General features: G+C 50.5%; 1 protein-coding gene across 1 annotated transcript; it reads right to left on the bottom strand.

Moving 5' to 3' along the window:
* Positions 1-317: 317 nt before the first annotated feature.
* Positions 318-11,649, bottom strand: NLE1 (notchless homolog 1). The gene is made up of 13 exons (XM_081108856.1): positions 11,608-11,649; positions 11,332-11,475; positions 10,150-10,367; positions 9,470-9,549; positions 8,236-8,312; positions 7,991-8,088; positions 7,555-7,747; positions 6,924-7,059; positions 6,714-6,760; positions 4,406-4,608; positions 2,279-2,438; positions 2,116-2,186; positions 318-1,483 (listed from the first exon to the last, which is right to left on the bottom strand). The coding sequence occupies exons 1-13, from the start codon at positions 11,629-11,631 to the stop codon at positions 1,471-1,473; spliced, it is 1,464 nt and encodes a 487-aa protein (XP_080964982.1). The 5' UTR covers positions 11,632-11,649; the 3' UTR covers positions 318-1,470.
* Between the last annotated feature and the right edge of the window lie 4,188 nt (positions 11,650-15,837).

Below are 15,837 nucleotides of genomic sequence, written 5' to 3'. Positions count from 1 at the left end.
CCCCAGCCCTGGTCAGGCACGTGCGGGAAACAACCAATCGATGTTTCTCTCCCGCACCGCCCCCCCGCAACCCTCCCCCAGCCCCTAGGGGGTAAAAAAATCAATGGAGAAAATATCCTTGGGTTAGGATTAAAACACACACACACACACACACACACACACACACGAGACCAGCTGCAGGGCTACTATGAGGGATATATAGAAGCACAGAAGAGGGTGGGGCAGGTAAGGGAACACGAGATTAGAAATGCTGTGGCCTTGAGCAGTACATACAAGGATGGTTTAGAATTCAACCTCAGCAATCTGCCGTAGCGCTGGAACAGGAGAAAGGGGAGGCAGGATGCATGGAGGGCCAGGTCTTGGTCAAGAGTCTGTGGGGTCCCTTCATACCTGAAGTCCTCAGGGGACAGAACCATCCTCCCCTAACACACTTCGCCCACTTCTGCCGGAGCTCTCACCACTGCATACCCCACGAGAGAACCCTCCGGGACAGCCGTCACCTGTCTGTATCCTGAGAGCCGGGCACAGTGCTCGGGGACGGCAAGGCCTCGACAAGTGTGCTGGTGAGGGGCTGAGGGAGGCGCCCCACAGAGCAGCACTGGCCAGCAGAACTCCGTGATGACGACAGTGCTGTCCAATACACTCAGCAGCCTGGAGCTGGAGCGACTGAGAACAGCATCTCTAACCGCAGGGATGCTAGTTAATGGAAATAGCCACATGTGGCTCATGCATACACATCAGACAGCTCAGCCTTGGCTTAAACTCTGGTCACGATCACGGGTTTCAGCCAGCCTCCCCAGCCTCAGCCGGCCTCTCCCTTACAGGCACAAGGGGGCGGGGAGAGAGGAAAGGTGACTCCCTGGCCCAGTGCAGAGGAGGCTAGACAAACGGACTTAGCACAGACGTTGGTTGAGCCCAGGGATTCTAGACCAGGGGTCCTCAAACTTTTTAAATAGGGGGCCAGTTCACTGTCCCTCAGACCGTTGGAGGGCCGGACTATAGTTTAAAAAAGAACTATGAACAAATTCCTATGCACACTGCATATATCTTATTTTGAAGTAAAAAAACAAAACGGGAACAAATACAGTATTTGTATTTGCATGTGGCCCGCAGGCCGTAGTTTGAGGACCCCTGTTCTAGACAAAGGATTCTAACCCAAACACACAAAATATAAGTTATTTATTTGGTCACAGAATCTGGGGTCTGACTCTGAACGGAGCTGACAGCAGGGAAAGGAGGCAGGGGAAGCAGCAGGGGTCCAGTCATTGCCTGGCCTCCTGTCACCCCTGATGGTACCAGGAAGGTACAGAGTGACGGCCAAGGGCTGAGCTCTGCAGTAACCACCTGTGACCTCCGATCTGCTCTAGGGTCTGTGCAAGGACAGCAGGCCACACTTGTTCTCCGGGTCACCACCCGGCCTTTGGTCTCTGTCAGGGCAGGCAGCTGGCACAGGCCAAGTCCAGGTGGGGGTCATCTCCTCCATCTGTGGAGAGGGGAGGGGACAGATGGGGAGTGACCGCAGGAAAGGGAGGCTGCCATGTAATCCCAGGAGCCCGCCACAGGGAGGACCTGTGGTTTCCCCTCAGCCATCCAGAGCCTGGCTACCGTCTCAGCCTTACTCAGGCTGGGCATCCGCCGCCTGCCTCACTAAGGCCTCAGACCAGACCCGGTCCCTGGGGTGCCCAGCAAGCTGTCCAGTGACAGTGATGGTCCTTCACAAGCACACGAAGCTTCTGGTTCCAAGGTGTGCTCACCGCCTACCTTTGATCTTCCTGTCTGCTCAAGTTTGATAACCCCCAAGAGACAGGTCAGCCAAGCTCTCAAGACTGCACATTGAAGGGAGAACCAGGATTTGAGCTAGGTCTGAAGACTCCCAAGTCCAGTGCTCACAAAGAACTATTGCCTCATGCTGGAGCGACCCTGGACGCCCCCACCCTCCACCCCCCACCCCCCTACGCCCTCCACAGAGCAGCCTCAAAACAGTCAGGGTCTCCCATAATCCCTGCAATGCCCCGTCCTGGGAACCTGGCAAACCCTCCAAATTTTACACCAGAAGGGAAAGTCACAGAGTGACAGCAAAGCCCAGCACACCCATCACCACTTCCCCCAACTCACATCCGGAGGCATTTGTCCTTCCCACCACTTGCCACTCTCTGGCCATCTGGACTCCAGTCGACAGCATATACCTAAACCGAGGAGGAGGAAGGAAAGCGGGCCAGTGAGGAGGGTGGAGGAGGAGGGCCAGGCTTCCGTTCCACACCCACAGGGTGGGCTGTACCTCATCCGCATGGCCTGGCAGATCTGTGGCCAGCTTCTGGGCCTTCACGTCCCACACCTTCAATGTGCTGTCACTGCTGCCACTGACCAGGAGCCGGCTGTCGGCTGACCACGCAATCTGGTACACAGCAGCCACATGGCCACGCAGGGAAGCCAGGTACCTGGGCCAAGGGTAGAAGATGATGATGGAGATTAGATCACCAAGTACGCCTGAAGGGTCCTGGATGCCCACAGCCATAGTTTTCAACCTTGGCGGCATGTTAGAATTACCTGGGAACTTTTACAAAGTCCCACTGCCTGGCCCCACCCCAGGCCAATTTAATCATTACTGCCCATTATGTGTTTTTAAAACTTCTCCAAATGAGCTGCTTCTAAGGTGCCTCTTGCCAGGCCTCCATACCCACTCGACTTTGCATGCCTTAGAATCCAATGCCGCCATCTGCTTAGCCCATCTGCCTGACACCCCCCCAATATGACAGTTGCTTGCTGACAGGTGGCACGGAGTGAAACTGGGCCAGGCCCACCTGGAACTTTCAGACTAACTGTGTCTATTGGGACAAGTTATTAGGCATCTCTGAAACTCAGTTTCCTACCTTAAAAAGGCACTGAATGGCCTATTTCAAAGGGTTGCTGTGTAAAAATACACAACTGACACACAGGTGCCAAGGGTTTCTTTGCTCCTTCCTGCCCATGCCCTTTCCTCTCCTCCAAACTAATTAACCCCAAGGGCACTGTGCCTCATTACACGGTGCTTCTCAGACTTAGGGACAAGCAGAATCACTTGGTGGCCTTATTAAAATGCAGATGCTGTGGCAATCATCAATAAATCAACAAACAAGTGTGGTGAGGATGTGGAGAAAAGGGAACTCTCATGCACTGTTGGTGGGAATGTAAATTGGTTCAGCCTCTACAGAAAACAGTATGAAGGTTCTTCAAACAACTACAAATAAAACTGCCATATGACCCAGTATTTCTACTTCTGGGTTTTTATCCCAAGAAATCCAAAACACTAATTATAAAAGATATATGCATCTCCATGCTCACTGCAGCATTATTTACAATAACCAAGATATGGGAAACAACTTAAACATCCATTGATAGAAAACAGGTTAGAAAATGGGACACACACACACACACACACACACACACACACACACGGTGGAATATTACTCAGCCATAAAAAAAGAATGGAATCTCGACATTTGTGACAACATGGATGGACCTAGAGGGTATTATGCTAAGTGAAATAAGTCAGAGAGAGACAAATACCATATGATTTCACTTATATGTGGGATCTAAAAAACAAAATAGCCGAAACCGGTTTGGCTCAGTGGATAGAGCATCGGCCTGCAGACTTTAAGGTCCCGGGTTCGATTCCGGTCAAGGGCATGTACCTGGGTTGCGGGCACATCCCCAGTGGGAGATGTGCAGGAGGCAGCTGATCGATGCTTCTCTCTCATCGATGTTTCTAACTCTTTGTCTCTCTCCCTTCCTCTCTATAAAAAATCAATAAAATATATTTTAAAAAAATAAAATAAAAAACAAAATAAATGAATAAACAAAACAAACTCAGATAGAGAACAAATTGATTTACAAAACAGTCATGGGGATGTAAAGTACAGTAACGGGAACATAGTCAATAATACTGTAATAACCACGTATGGTGCCAGGTGGGTACGAGACGTACTGGGTGGTTACCTCGTAAGGTATCTAAATGTCTAATCACAGTGCTGTACACCTGAAACGAATCTCATACTGTATGCCAAATATAATTGGAAAATTAATTTAAAATTCTGATCGATAAGATCCCGAGATTCTGAATTTCTATCAAATTCCCAGATGTTACTGCTGCCACTAGTCTCTGGACCACACTTTGAGAAAGGCCAGTGTTAAGATCATTTCTCTCCTTAGATGTGGGATGAACTAGCGTTTTCAGTGCCTACTTAACGCTGCTGCTAAATAGACCATCTCATTCAAACCTGTAACAAGGCTCACGGGTCAGGTGTCTTCTTATTAAAGAGGAGGAAACAGGCTCAGGAAATCCAGACACTCGACACACAACCAGCCAGTGGCAGAACCAGGTCCTCCGGAGCCACGGTGGCCTTCTCCCTCCCACATCTCCACTCACTTGCCCGTCCTGCCGTCCCACAGCTTGATGGACTTGTCGAAGGAGGCGCTGGCGACCACGCGGGAGTCAGGGGAGAAGAGCACCTGGTTGATGAGGGCCTGGTGTCCCGTCATCCGTGCGAGGGGCTTCTTGTCCTCTGCTGGGGACCACAGGAATAAGGTGAAGTCGTCTGAGCCAGACACCAGCCTCTCTGGGCCCTGGCCCTAGGGGAGGCAGAAAGATAGTGGTAAACATGGTCTCAGACAGGAGACTGCGACCTCGGCAACAAACACGCTTCTGATTACTCAACACCAGCACAGCGGCCGGGACCCAGAGCAGTGAGGCTGGGGCCAGCTGCCAACTTATAGGAGAGACTTCCCCCAAACCCCAGAAAGAACTTTACGAACATAGGACAATTTCTAAGATATGTAATTCCATGAAAAAGCCAGGTACAGAGTGGTGTGTTAAAAAAGGGGAAGAAATGCCCTAGCTGGTTTGGCTCAGTGGATAGAGCGTCGGCCTGTGGACTGAAGGGTCCTGGGTTCAATTCCAGCCAAGGGTACATGCCCGGGTTGCGGGCTTGATCCCCAGTAGGGGGCGTGCAGGAGGCAGCTGATCAATGATTCCCTCTCATCATTGATGTTTCTATCTCTCTCTCCCTCTCCCTTCCTCTCTGAAATCAATAAAAAACATTTTTATTTTTTTTAAAAAAGGGGGAAGAATTAAGCGTTTGTGCTGTTTAATGATGGGGACATGTTCTGAGAAATGTGTCGTTAGGGAATCTTGCCATTGCTTGAACTTCACAGGGTGCACTGACACAGACCTGGATGGTATAGCCTACCACACACCTAGGCTATAGGGTGCAGCCTATTGCTGCCAGGCAAGGCGCCTGTACCGCAAGCCTGTCAAACTCGCGGCCCACCCACAATGAATATTTCTGCGGCCCAGGCAATATAACGGTAAGAAACCTTTTAATAAAAATTTTTACAATATCCTGTTATATATAATTATTAACGAACTACAACGTTCGCTAATGACTGATTAGCCTTACGTGCAGGTGCACCTTTTCTCCCCACTGATACTAGCAGCAAATATTTTAGCATCCGACGGCCACGTCATTAGTCTTGGACTGACTTATCTGGTGTGTGCAACAGGAAATATTTTGCTTTCGGAGAACTAGAAAAATAGGTTTATTTGTGTTACGCTAATTAACTTGTGCAGTTATTCGGTGTCTGGTAAGTTAATGTTCAAGAAAAAACATTAATTTTTTATTAAAATGTCCTATTATTTTATATCAACGATTACTTGTTTATTTCAGCCCTTTGTATTTAACATGTCTCTATCGAAATAATCTAATGTTTCTATGAAAATTGAAGCTTTGTTTTTCTGCGACCCACATAAACCTTGTTTATCTGGCCCGTGTTAGCCTTTGAGTTTGACATGCTTGCTGTATAGCATGTTACTGTACAAAACGCGAGATTAACTCAAGCACAAGAGAAAATGATGCAATCAAGAGACAAGGTAAACATGAGACATACGAATGCGGCTGCTGCTGGAACATGGCCCAGTTTGAAGCAACTTTTTCTTATAAGTATAAAGAATACACTCTAAGAACAATAATACAGTAAATACGTAAACCAGTAACAGCTGTTTATTATCACTATCAAGTACTATGTACTGTCCACACTGTACATGCTGTACTTCTATACGACCGGCAGCGCAATAGGTTTGCTTACACCAGCATCACCACAAACACACGAGCAATGCACGGCGAGAGGACGTGGGGACAGTGACATCACTAGGCGACAGTTTTTCAGCTTCACTATAATGTTATGGGACCACCATCGCATATGTTATGGGACCATCGCAGTGTGGTCTGTTGTTGATGGAAACAACACGTACTGTGTACAGGGTACGTATATACATGCACGTGTGTATACATGAAGTCTGGAAGGAGAAACGAGATTCTGGTGGCACTACATGCTTCTAAAAGGCACGGATCAATGTGCAACAGAGACGAGAGATTTTTCACTATCTGTCTTTTTGTGTTCTTTGAACTTCTGGCCATGTGAATGTGTTACTTAAACTAAACAAAATAAAAAAGAGAGCCATCTTGGGAATGCAATGAATAGAGAAACAAATAAAACAAAACAAAATAAAGTGATCCCTAGCACATGAAGACCTTAGAAGTATAAACTAGGATTTTCAAGAACAACTTTCCAGAAAAAGTACTTTCTGAGGTGGGGCTAGAGGCAGAGGGGCCGAGCGCTGCAGGGGCTAAGACAGACAAGCACAGAGGTGCACATGCCAGCGGCTGGCACATACTCACCCGCACAAGGTTATACCGGCTCAGGGCCCTCTCCTTTAACTCCTGCACTGTGTCCACGTACCGGAGGGGAGAGAAGGTAAGGCGTAAGGCTGATTAGAAATCCAACATAAACAGCAAACACCCCCCGCCTAGGTTCAACTCTCACACAGTAAGCTAGAGAACTGGCTCTTTACCAAGCAGCTCTCTCCCCTCCTTCTCCCGCTCACTCACAGGACCCCTGGAGGTCTTGGGGGTTAATCGAGGCCTCAGCTGGCTCAAAGGCCCCTGTGCGCAGGGCATAGTCCGTGCTGAGGGCCATGGTATTCACCCAGTGGCCGTGGCCTTGCAGCGTCCGGCAGAGCACACCCTAGGGGAGAAGGAGATAGGTCAGACGCACATACCACTCTCTACCCTCGGGAAACTGCACCTCCAGATTAGTCCCAGGGGACTCAAAGTCAGGACCCTCATTCACTGTGATCTTCATCAAACCACCCTTATGGCCTCAAGTCTCTCCTCATTTGTAAAAAGAGAGCACTAGCCCAGATCAATGTTTCTGAAAATATGTTTCATGGAAGGAAGTCAGTATGTCAGAGTGAAAAGGCTCTGGTCAAGTAAGGTTGGAATAAGGCAGGCTCAATAGGCTTCTCACCGCAGGAATTTCCAGAGCCTGCCTACGCTAGCGGACACTGGAGCCTCCCTTATAGCGCAGCACCAACCACAGGACCCCGTGTTCCCCAAGGGTCTCCTCGACCTGGCTCTCAGAGCATGCTCAGGAGACACTGGACCATGTCCCCCCGGCACTGGCTTCCCGCGGCCTGAGATTCAGGGCCCGGACTGGCTTCCGAACCCTCCCAGCTCTTACGTCGTGAGCCCTCCAGACTTTGATGGTGCGGTCCTGCGAGGCAGAGTAGAGAAGCCCGTCTCCTCCCCACCGAAGGCAGGTGACCGACTGGGTGTGCCCGGTGAGGATGCGCTCACAGCGGCCCGAGGTCGTGTCCCAGACCCGCACGCTGCCGTCCTTGGAGCTGCTGGCCACGTAGCGGCACTCGGGGTTCCTGGAGGGAAGGGAGATGTGACCTCACTTCTGACCTGGCAACGCCGGCCTTCCCATGGCGCCTCCCCATTCCCAATTCAAGGGTCAGGGCAATGTCTGCACAGCTGCTCGACCCCAAGATTCAGCGGCACCTGCAGGCGGCTCTCAGGCCCTGTGATGAACAGCCCTCTCTGCGTCAAGTGCGCAGGGGGAGAGCTTTGAGGCCCTTGTTCCTCATGACCCCAGCCCTGTCAGTACCACTTACACATGGAGCGGCTCCCAGCTCAGGCCCGTGATCCACTTGCTATGGCCGGCGAGGGTCCTGCCCACCTGCTTCCCTGTGTTTGGGTCCCACAGGAGAATCTGAAAGACAGAAGCTCACATAATAAGCCTCCCTAAGGTTCCCCTGCCCCACCCACCCACCTCCCTGAAGACCCAGAACCCAACTGTGACCCAGCTCCAGGAAGGCAGCCCCTGAGTCCCTGCCTAGTTACCCGGACCACCATCTACCTGGCCATTCTTGCAGCCTGAGGCCAGCTTCTTGCCGTCGGGGGACCAGGATATGCTGAGGACCCAGTGTCTGTGTCCTGAGAAAGAAGGGAAGGGAGAAAGAAGGGACATCTGCTCTTATCCCCAGTTCCTAGCAATGCCTGGCACATAGCAGGAACTCCTAAACTAGTTGCTGAATAAATGAACAATCGAACAAAAGGAGAGATAAGGTTTCCTAGGCAGCAGGAAAATACACCCCAAGTGCCAGAACCATGCGTCTTGCTGTACAGATAACACTGCCGCTTTCCAATAATTCCTTACATGACACATGGTATAAAGTGTTTTCATACGTGTCATCCCTTGAAATTCTCACAATAGCACTAAGGTATGAGGCAAAGCAAGAATTATCACCCCCCTTTTCCAGAAGAGAAAACAGAAGCTTAAAAAGGGCGTATGCTCTCCACACACACAAGGTCTTTGCCCAGCCAGTAAGTGGTCCCCAGACTAGCATCATCAGCACCACTTAGGTCAGTGGTTCTCAACCTTCTGGCCCTTTAAATACAGTTCCTCATGTTGTGACCCAACCATAAAATTATTTTCGTTGCATAACTGTAATGTTGCTACTGTTATGAATCGTCATGTAAATATCTGATATGCAGGATGGTTTTAGGCGACCCCTGTGAAAGGGTCGTTCGACCGCCAAAGGGGTCGCGACCTACAGGTTGAGAACCCCTAACTTAGGTGATTCTGATGAGCATTTAAGTTTGAGAACCGCTATGGCAGAGGCTGGATTTAAGCCAGGTCCTCCTTGCTACTAGCCCGTCAGCCCCTTCCCACAACCCCTCACTTATTCTTTGGTCTAGTCCAGTGGTCGGCACACTCATTAATCAACAGAGCCAAATAACAACAGTACAACGATTGAAATTTCTTTTTTTGAGAGCCACATTTTTTAAACTTAAACTATATAGGTAGGTACATTGCTATTAACTTCATTAGGGTACTCCTAAGGCTTAGGAAGAGCCACCCTCAAGGGGCCAAAGAGCTGCATGTGGCTCGCGAGCCGCAGTTTGCCGACCACGGATCTAGTCTGCTTGTTTTTACGAGGCTGGCTAGGCTCAGGGGTGCAGCCTCTGCTCAGGAACAGGTCATCACTAAATGGACATGAAGGAGCTGGAGTCTGCCTCCTCCGGAACTAAAGAGCTGGAGCGGGTCACCCGCCCCCGTCAGACCCCTAAACGGCCAACTGCATACTGACCCGGGCACGTGAAATGCGGTGTCTCGGTGCTGAGGTCCCAGAAGCGCACAGTGGTGTCTCCAGAGCCGCTGGCCAGGTACCTGGAGAAGAGAGAGGCGGCCTGACCTCTGCAGTGGGGCCCAGGGGCAGGGCCCACCCCGAAGCACTGCCCATTTCTGCTGCCCGTGCAACTGTCTTCTGGGACTAGAGTGTGGGACTGGGCTTTTCTCTCCCGTGAAAAGGAGAAACGTAACCCTGATGCCAACTGGGAGGAGACCCCAACAGGTCATTTCGCTTCTCTTCCCTCCTAAAAGGAACGGCCACAGCTATAACCGGATTTAAAGTTTCTCACTGTCCTCGCAGGACCGTGAGACGCAAAGAAACCCAGTTCCCCAGATGATGAAGAATGAACCCAGAAAGGTTAAGGGACCTACCCAGGTCAGGCAGCTAGAAGGGGCAGAGCTGAGCGTGCAGCTCAACGCTCCTGAGATCAAGTCCAGGAAGGCCCCTCCCAAGGCAGGTGTCGTTGGTCTTTGTGGACCAAACCTCCCTTGAGAACCCTACGTGGAACCTGAGCCCAGAGCGTGGGTCTATGATAGGCCGCCTGAGGCCACACTGATCATCACTTGGGGGCACCCTCCTCACCCCACCCAGACGCTGCACCCCGACACGCCCCTCCATAACTCGGCAGCTGTCCTTACTTTCCGGTGGGGCTGAAGGCCACAGAAATGACCGCCTCGCTGTGGCCCTCCAAGGAGCTGGTGCAGCGGGTCACAGCGCGGACCTTGAAGATAGCCTGTGGCTGGTAAATGATGTCGAGGACCTTCTCCGTCTCCACCGCCTGGGACTCCAGCGTCCTCCCCAGTGAGGACACGATCTCAGCATCGTGGACATAGAAAGCCAGTGGCAGGGGATCCTCCTGGAGGGCAAGGCAGAGGGCAATGCTCCTATCAAACGCGGGCAGGGGCCCCCTGCACCAGGGAGGCTCCCCACGGAGCTGTGGGAGGTGACACTTCCTTCTTTCCAGCCACCCTGCTAGAGTTAGGCCCCCATCGTCCCCCACTGCGTTAGACCTTCTTAATCCTTGAAGAACTACTGTGTGAGGCTTACACAGCACTTTAAAATCCTTTATCTGCATCCCACAACAACTCTGGGAGGCAGGCATTCATATTCCCACTTGAAAGATGGAAAAGAAAAAAAAAAAAACCTGAGGCTCCGAGCAACTACGGAACTAGCCCAACATCCTGTTGCTAGTGACTAATTCGGACTCTTTAGTGTTCTTTAAGGAGCACACTCAGTGCAGGATTAGTATACACCATCCTGCAGTGCTTTCCAAACCACCCACCTCGCTGTATAATGTGTAAGAAGCATCCAAAAAGCTGCTGGGAAATGCAGGCTCTGCTTCACCCCCAAGTCAGGTGTAGTAAGTCTGGAGTGGGGTCCAAATCCTACATTTTTAAGCTCCTCCCACCCCAACGGAGGGCAACACTTTGAAAACACTGGCTTGGACGTTAAAGGAGCACGGGCTTCGAGTCTGACACCTTTGGAGCCCAATTCCAAACTACCATCGACCACGTAGCATCGTGCGAGTCACAATGCCTCCGGGCTACCCTGTAAAATGGGGAGCATTAATGAGGGGGTGTGGCGATGCGCCCGATGCCTTCCAGTCTCTCTCCGCCAGTGGACCGCGAAGGTCTGGTCGGCACGTAGTCGCTCTCACGCCCATGTATCTTTCTGTCCCTCCCCCGGGTGGGTGGCACCCCATGGGCTCGCGCCGGGGTGCATCACGCACAGTGGGCGATGGGTGGGGGCCCCTGAGCCCCCGATCTTAGGTCTTTTGATCCCCAGCGGGCGCGCCCCGGGAGGCGCCGCCTACCGCTCACCTGGGCCAGCAGCGCGTTGCAGATGAGCTGCAGTTTGTCCGGGGTGATGTCCACGGGCACGTCGAACGGGGAGCCCAGCAGCTGCCCGCCCTCATCCTGGAACTGCACTAGCAGCCGCTGCACGTCGCGCGCCGCCGCCTCGTCCTGCGCCAACAAGCGCAGCGGGCGTCAGCCACGCGCCGGGGAGGGCAGGGTCCCCCCCACTCCCGCTTCCCTCCCGCCTCGCGGACCCCGGGCTCCTGCGCCCGTCGCGCGCCCCCGCCCCCATCCACGCACACCCACCGCCACTGCCGCCGCCATCCTGCGTCCCCACGTGGAGGAGACAGACGCGGGAGGGACGGAGCGCCGCCCTGTGGGCGGGTGGTGCCGCAGCTCGCGACATCGCCCTCTGGTGTTGCGGAGGGGAAGTGTCACGCCGCGCCAGGCCTAGTACCCATGACCTCCCTTGGACAGCTCGCTGCCGCCCCACTCAGTCCCGCCCAGTGCCTTGCAGAATGTAGACTTGTCTCCATAACAGGGATACCTGCCCCACTTTACAGATGGGGAAATCGAGGCTCTCTCTGAGCGGTTGATTTTCCCAAAGGTCACAGAGAGAGAAAATGACAGAAGATTGAATAGGCTCCAGGCAGCAAGCAGCCCTGTAGGCGATGACTTACAAAGCCAGAGACTGCTGGGTTCAGGGCAGAAATTATTGTTCTTTTCTTTTTTATTTGAAAACGTGACTTTTATGGTATTTTTATTATACACGTCTATTTAGAAAAATTAGAATATATGGATAAGAAAAAGAATGAAATAAAAACCACTATAACTTTACACACTCAGAAATAAATCACTCTTTAAAAACATTTAAGTTTATTGGGATGATATTGGCTAATAAGATCACATAAGTTTCAAAGGTAGAGTATTAGAATACAGCATCTGTATATTGCGTTGTGTGCTCATCACCTAAAGTTTAGTCTCCTTCTGTCACCATCTATTTGACCTTCTTTACCCTCTTCAACCTCCCCCTACGCCCTTTCCCTTATTATTATTTTTTAAATTGATCAAATCAATGAATAACTGATGAGTACAAAAGCAGAAAATGTCTACAGTTCTCATTACTGTAAAGCAATAACAATAATAATGCCAATGATAGCAATTGTTCTAAGTGCTTTACACATATAACCCCCAATCCTCCCAACAACCCTTTGCTGCCCGTGCTATAGATAAGGAACTGAAGCAGAGAACGAAGAACATGAGCACTCTTACCAGAAGCCCGGGACTTTCCTTGCCAGCTCTCCTCTCCTGGCCCTGCACACCCAGGCGGTCTCACGCTCTGTCAGCTCTGCCGGGTTAGCCCGTCTGGAATCTATTCTCTCCCTCTCCACTGCCACACTCTGCTCTGAGTCACATGGTTTCCTACACCTCTTCACTTGCCTCCCTGGTTCCACTCTTGCCTCCTCCCATGCATTCTCCACACTGCGACCAGAGTGATGACTTTAAATAAAAAATCTGGTCTGTTTCTCTCCCCTTAAAACCCTGTAGTGGCTCATATTACACACAGGAAAAAAATTCAAACTCCTTAGAATGGTCTTATTATAAAACTCCTTATTCAGCCTTACTTATCTCTCCAGCCATTCCTCTCTCTTTAAGATCAAATCCTCCTGAGTTCTTAGTTCTTCCAAGGCATGACCCTTCCTGTATCAGTGCTTCTGCACATGCAGTTTCTCTGCCTGGAACTGCTATGAACTGAATTGTACACCTCCCCCGCCCCCTCCTCCCCGCCCCCGCCCCAGATTCAAATGCTAAAGCCCGGACCCCCAAGTAACTGTATTTGGAGATAGGGCCTATAAGGAGGTAATAAAGGTTAAGGGAGGTCATAAGGATGGGACCCTGACCCCAGAGGACTGGTGTCCATTTAAGAAGAGGAAGAGACACAGGAGCTCTCTCTGCACTCACACAGAGAAGACTGGGTAAAGACACAGTGAGGATGCGCTGCCTACAAGCCAGGAGGAGAAGTCTCGTCAGAAACCAGCCCTGATGGCACCTTGATCTTAGACTTTTAGCCTCCAGAATTGTGAGAAAATAAATTTCTGACGTTTAAGCCACCCGATCTGTGATATTTTGTTATGGCAGCTACCACACACTAATATAAAAGTTTCTCATTCTTCAGGTCTTGCCTTAAATATTCATTCATTCATTCATTCATTCATTCATTCATTCATTCATTTATTCAACAGGTATATTAAGCCCTTACTCTCTTCCAGGCATTGTTCTAGGAGCTCTCCGTATATTAACTCCTTTAATCATTTACTCAGGGAAGCCTTTTTAAAAAAGAGGTCATGTTTTTCTATTATATGTTTTCAAAACATCCCAATATTCCTCATATTTAAAATTGCAGATTTATGGAATTATTTTACCATTTATTCAACAAATATTATTGAGCACCTACTACACACCACACACTATTATAGGCACTTGGAATGTGCAAGTGAACAAAATAGACATAAATCCTGTCCTCATGAGCGTTCTCTGTTTTCGTGATCCTTTACAGTTCTTGGCCTATAGTAGATGTTTAAGAAGTGCTTGTGGAATAAATTACTGAATCAGGATTTGAATCTGGGATTCATCGGACCTTAAGTCACAGAACTGCAGTTCTCTGCCAATGGCAGGATCCTTTGTCATATTACTTCATGGAACAGAGAACTTGCCCCACAAAGGGACCCAGGGTTTGGGACACCATAAGCTCAGGGAATTCATCCATCCATCCATTTATTTATTTATTTAGTCAGCAAACATACATTAGACAATCATGCATCACGGCTGGAACTTGTCCAAGGTCATAGCTGTGTGTTCAAGGTCACAGGGCCAGGAGCAGAATCTAGTGTGGGTAACCCACTTAAGCCTTTTCTTCAATGTCTTTCTCAGCCAGGGTCTGGTAAGTTTGAAGATACACAGGGAGGGGGGCACATTAGTGGTAAGTGAAGTGAAGCATCAGCATGAAGACACCATTCGTTCATCTATTTATTCAGGAAACACACACTAGACACTGACTCTGCTCGGCCCTGCACCAGGGGAAGTCAAAATGCATGAGATGCAAGTTTTCCCTCCAAGAGGGAGCTCACAGCCCAGGCTTGGAGACACTGAAAGGCCAGAGTTCTGAGTCCAAGTGGGGACAACCTCATAAATTTGCCTCAGGAACCCTCAGTTGGATGGGGAGAAACAATTCCTGCCCCATCCCCCAGGGGAGACCTTCTTTAGTGGTGAAAACATAGTTCCCATCTCAGGAAGATTCCTTTCTGATGAGGAAGAGGAGATACAGTCAGATAGGGGGTACACTCCTTGGTCTCTGGGAATCCCCAGGCCGACCCAGCTCTTGCCCCACAGTCTGATGGGGGATATACAGAGCCCATCCTCAGGGAGCTCCCAGTCAGACAGGAGAGGCAGGCTGAGTATATTCACTCACTACAAAAGAGGAGGAACATGGGAAGACTTGCAGATCAAAACAGAACCCAAAGAGGCTAAAGGAGGGTGAGGAGGTGTTATGGACATCTGTAATAGTGTCAACAATAAAAAATAGAACCCACTTACTTTTTTATTGTATTTACTAGAGGCCCGGTGCACAAAATTTGTGCACTTGGGGGTGATGTCCTTCAGCCTGGCCTGCGCCCTCTCACAATCCAGGAGCCCTTGGGGGATGTCTAACTGCCAGCTTAGGCCCACTCCTTAGCGCTGCCATGGAGGCAGGAGAGGCTCCCACTACCACCACCACACTGGCCAACCATGAGCCCGGCTTCTGGCTGAGCAGTGCTCCCCTGTGGGAGCACACTGACCACCAGCGAGCAGCTCCTGTGTTGAGCATCTGCCCCCTGGTGGTCAGTGTGTGTCATAGCGACTGGTCCTTCCGCTGTTCAGTCGATTTGCATATTACCCTTTATTATATAGGATTGGGATGACATTGGTTAATACAATGATACAGGTTTCAGGTATGCAATTCTACACTACATCATCTGTGTATATTGTATTGTGTGTTTACCACCCTAAGTCAAGTCTCCTGCCATCACCATTTATCTCCTCTTTACCTTCTTCTACCTCCCCCACCTCCCCTTCCCTCAGAACCCACTTATATTCAAGAGAGTCAACAAGTCTGCTGGTCTTTCTGTAAAGCAAGGGCATTTTCAACAAGTGAATGCCAGAGGGTAGGAAAGTTGTGGACAAGCAGAACAGGGGAAGGAACTTTCCTGCCTTTTCTTCCCTCCTCCCTCCAGAGGGCATTTCTGGAAGCCTCCAGTTCCTCCGGGACCTGGGCAGCTGCCCTGTGCTTCCACGTCCGTCAGCCCCTCAGCTGTCACTCTGCTCCCAAAATAGCTGTGGTTGGGGGAGGGAGGAGAGGTTGTTGATTTGGGATGGAGGTGGAGAAGGGGCATCAGAGCTGTGCCTAGAGAAGCAGATCTGCCGGGGGGTTCCCGTACCTTCTGGATTTTTCTCTCACTCTTTCGGGTATGAGTGCCTGAGCCCCCAGGACAG

The sequence above is a fragment of the Myotis nattereri genome (genome assembly GCF_964212035.1).
Source record: "Myotis nattereri genome assembly, chromosome: 16".
Lineage (NCBI taxonomy): Eukaryota > Metazoa > Chordata > Mammalia > Chiroptera > Vespertilionidae > Myotis > Myotis nattereri.
The sequence above is the reverse complement of the archived record's forward strand: the minus strand, read 5'-3'. Positions and strand labels throughout refer to the sequence as shown.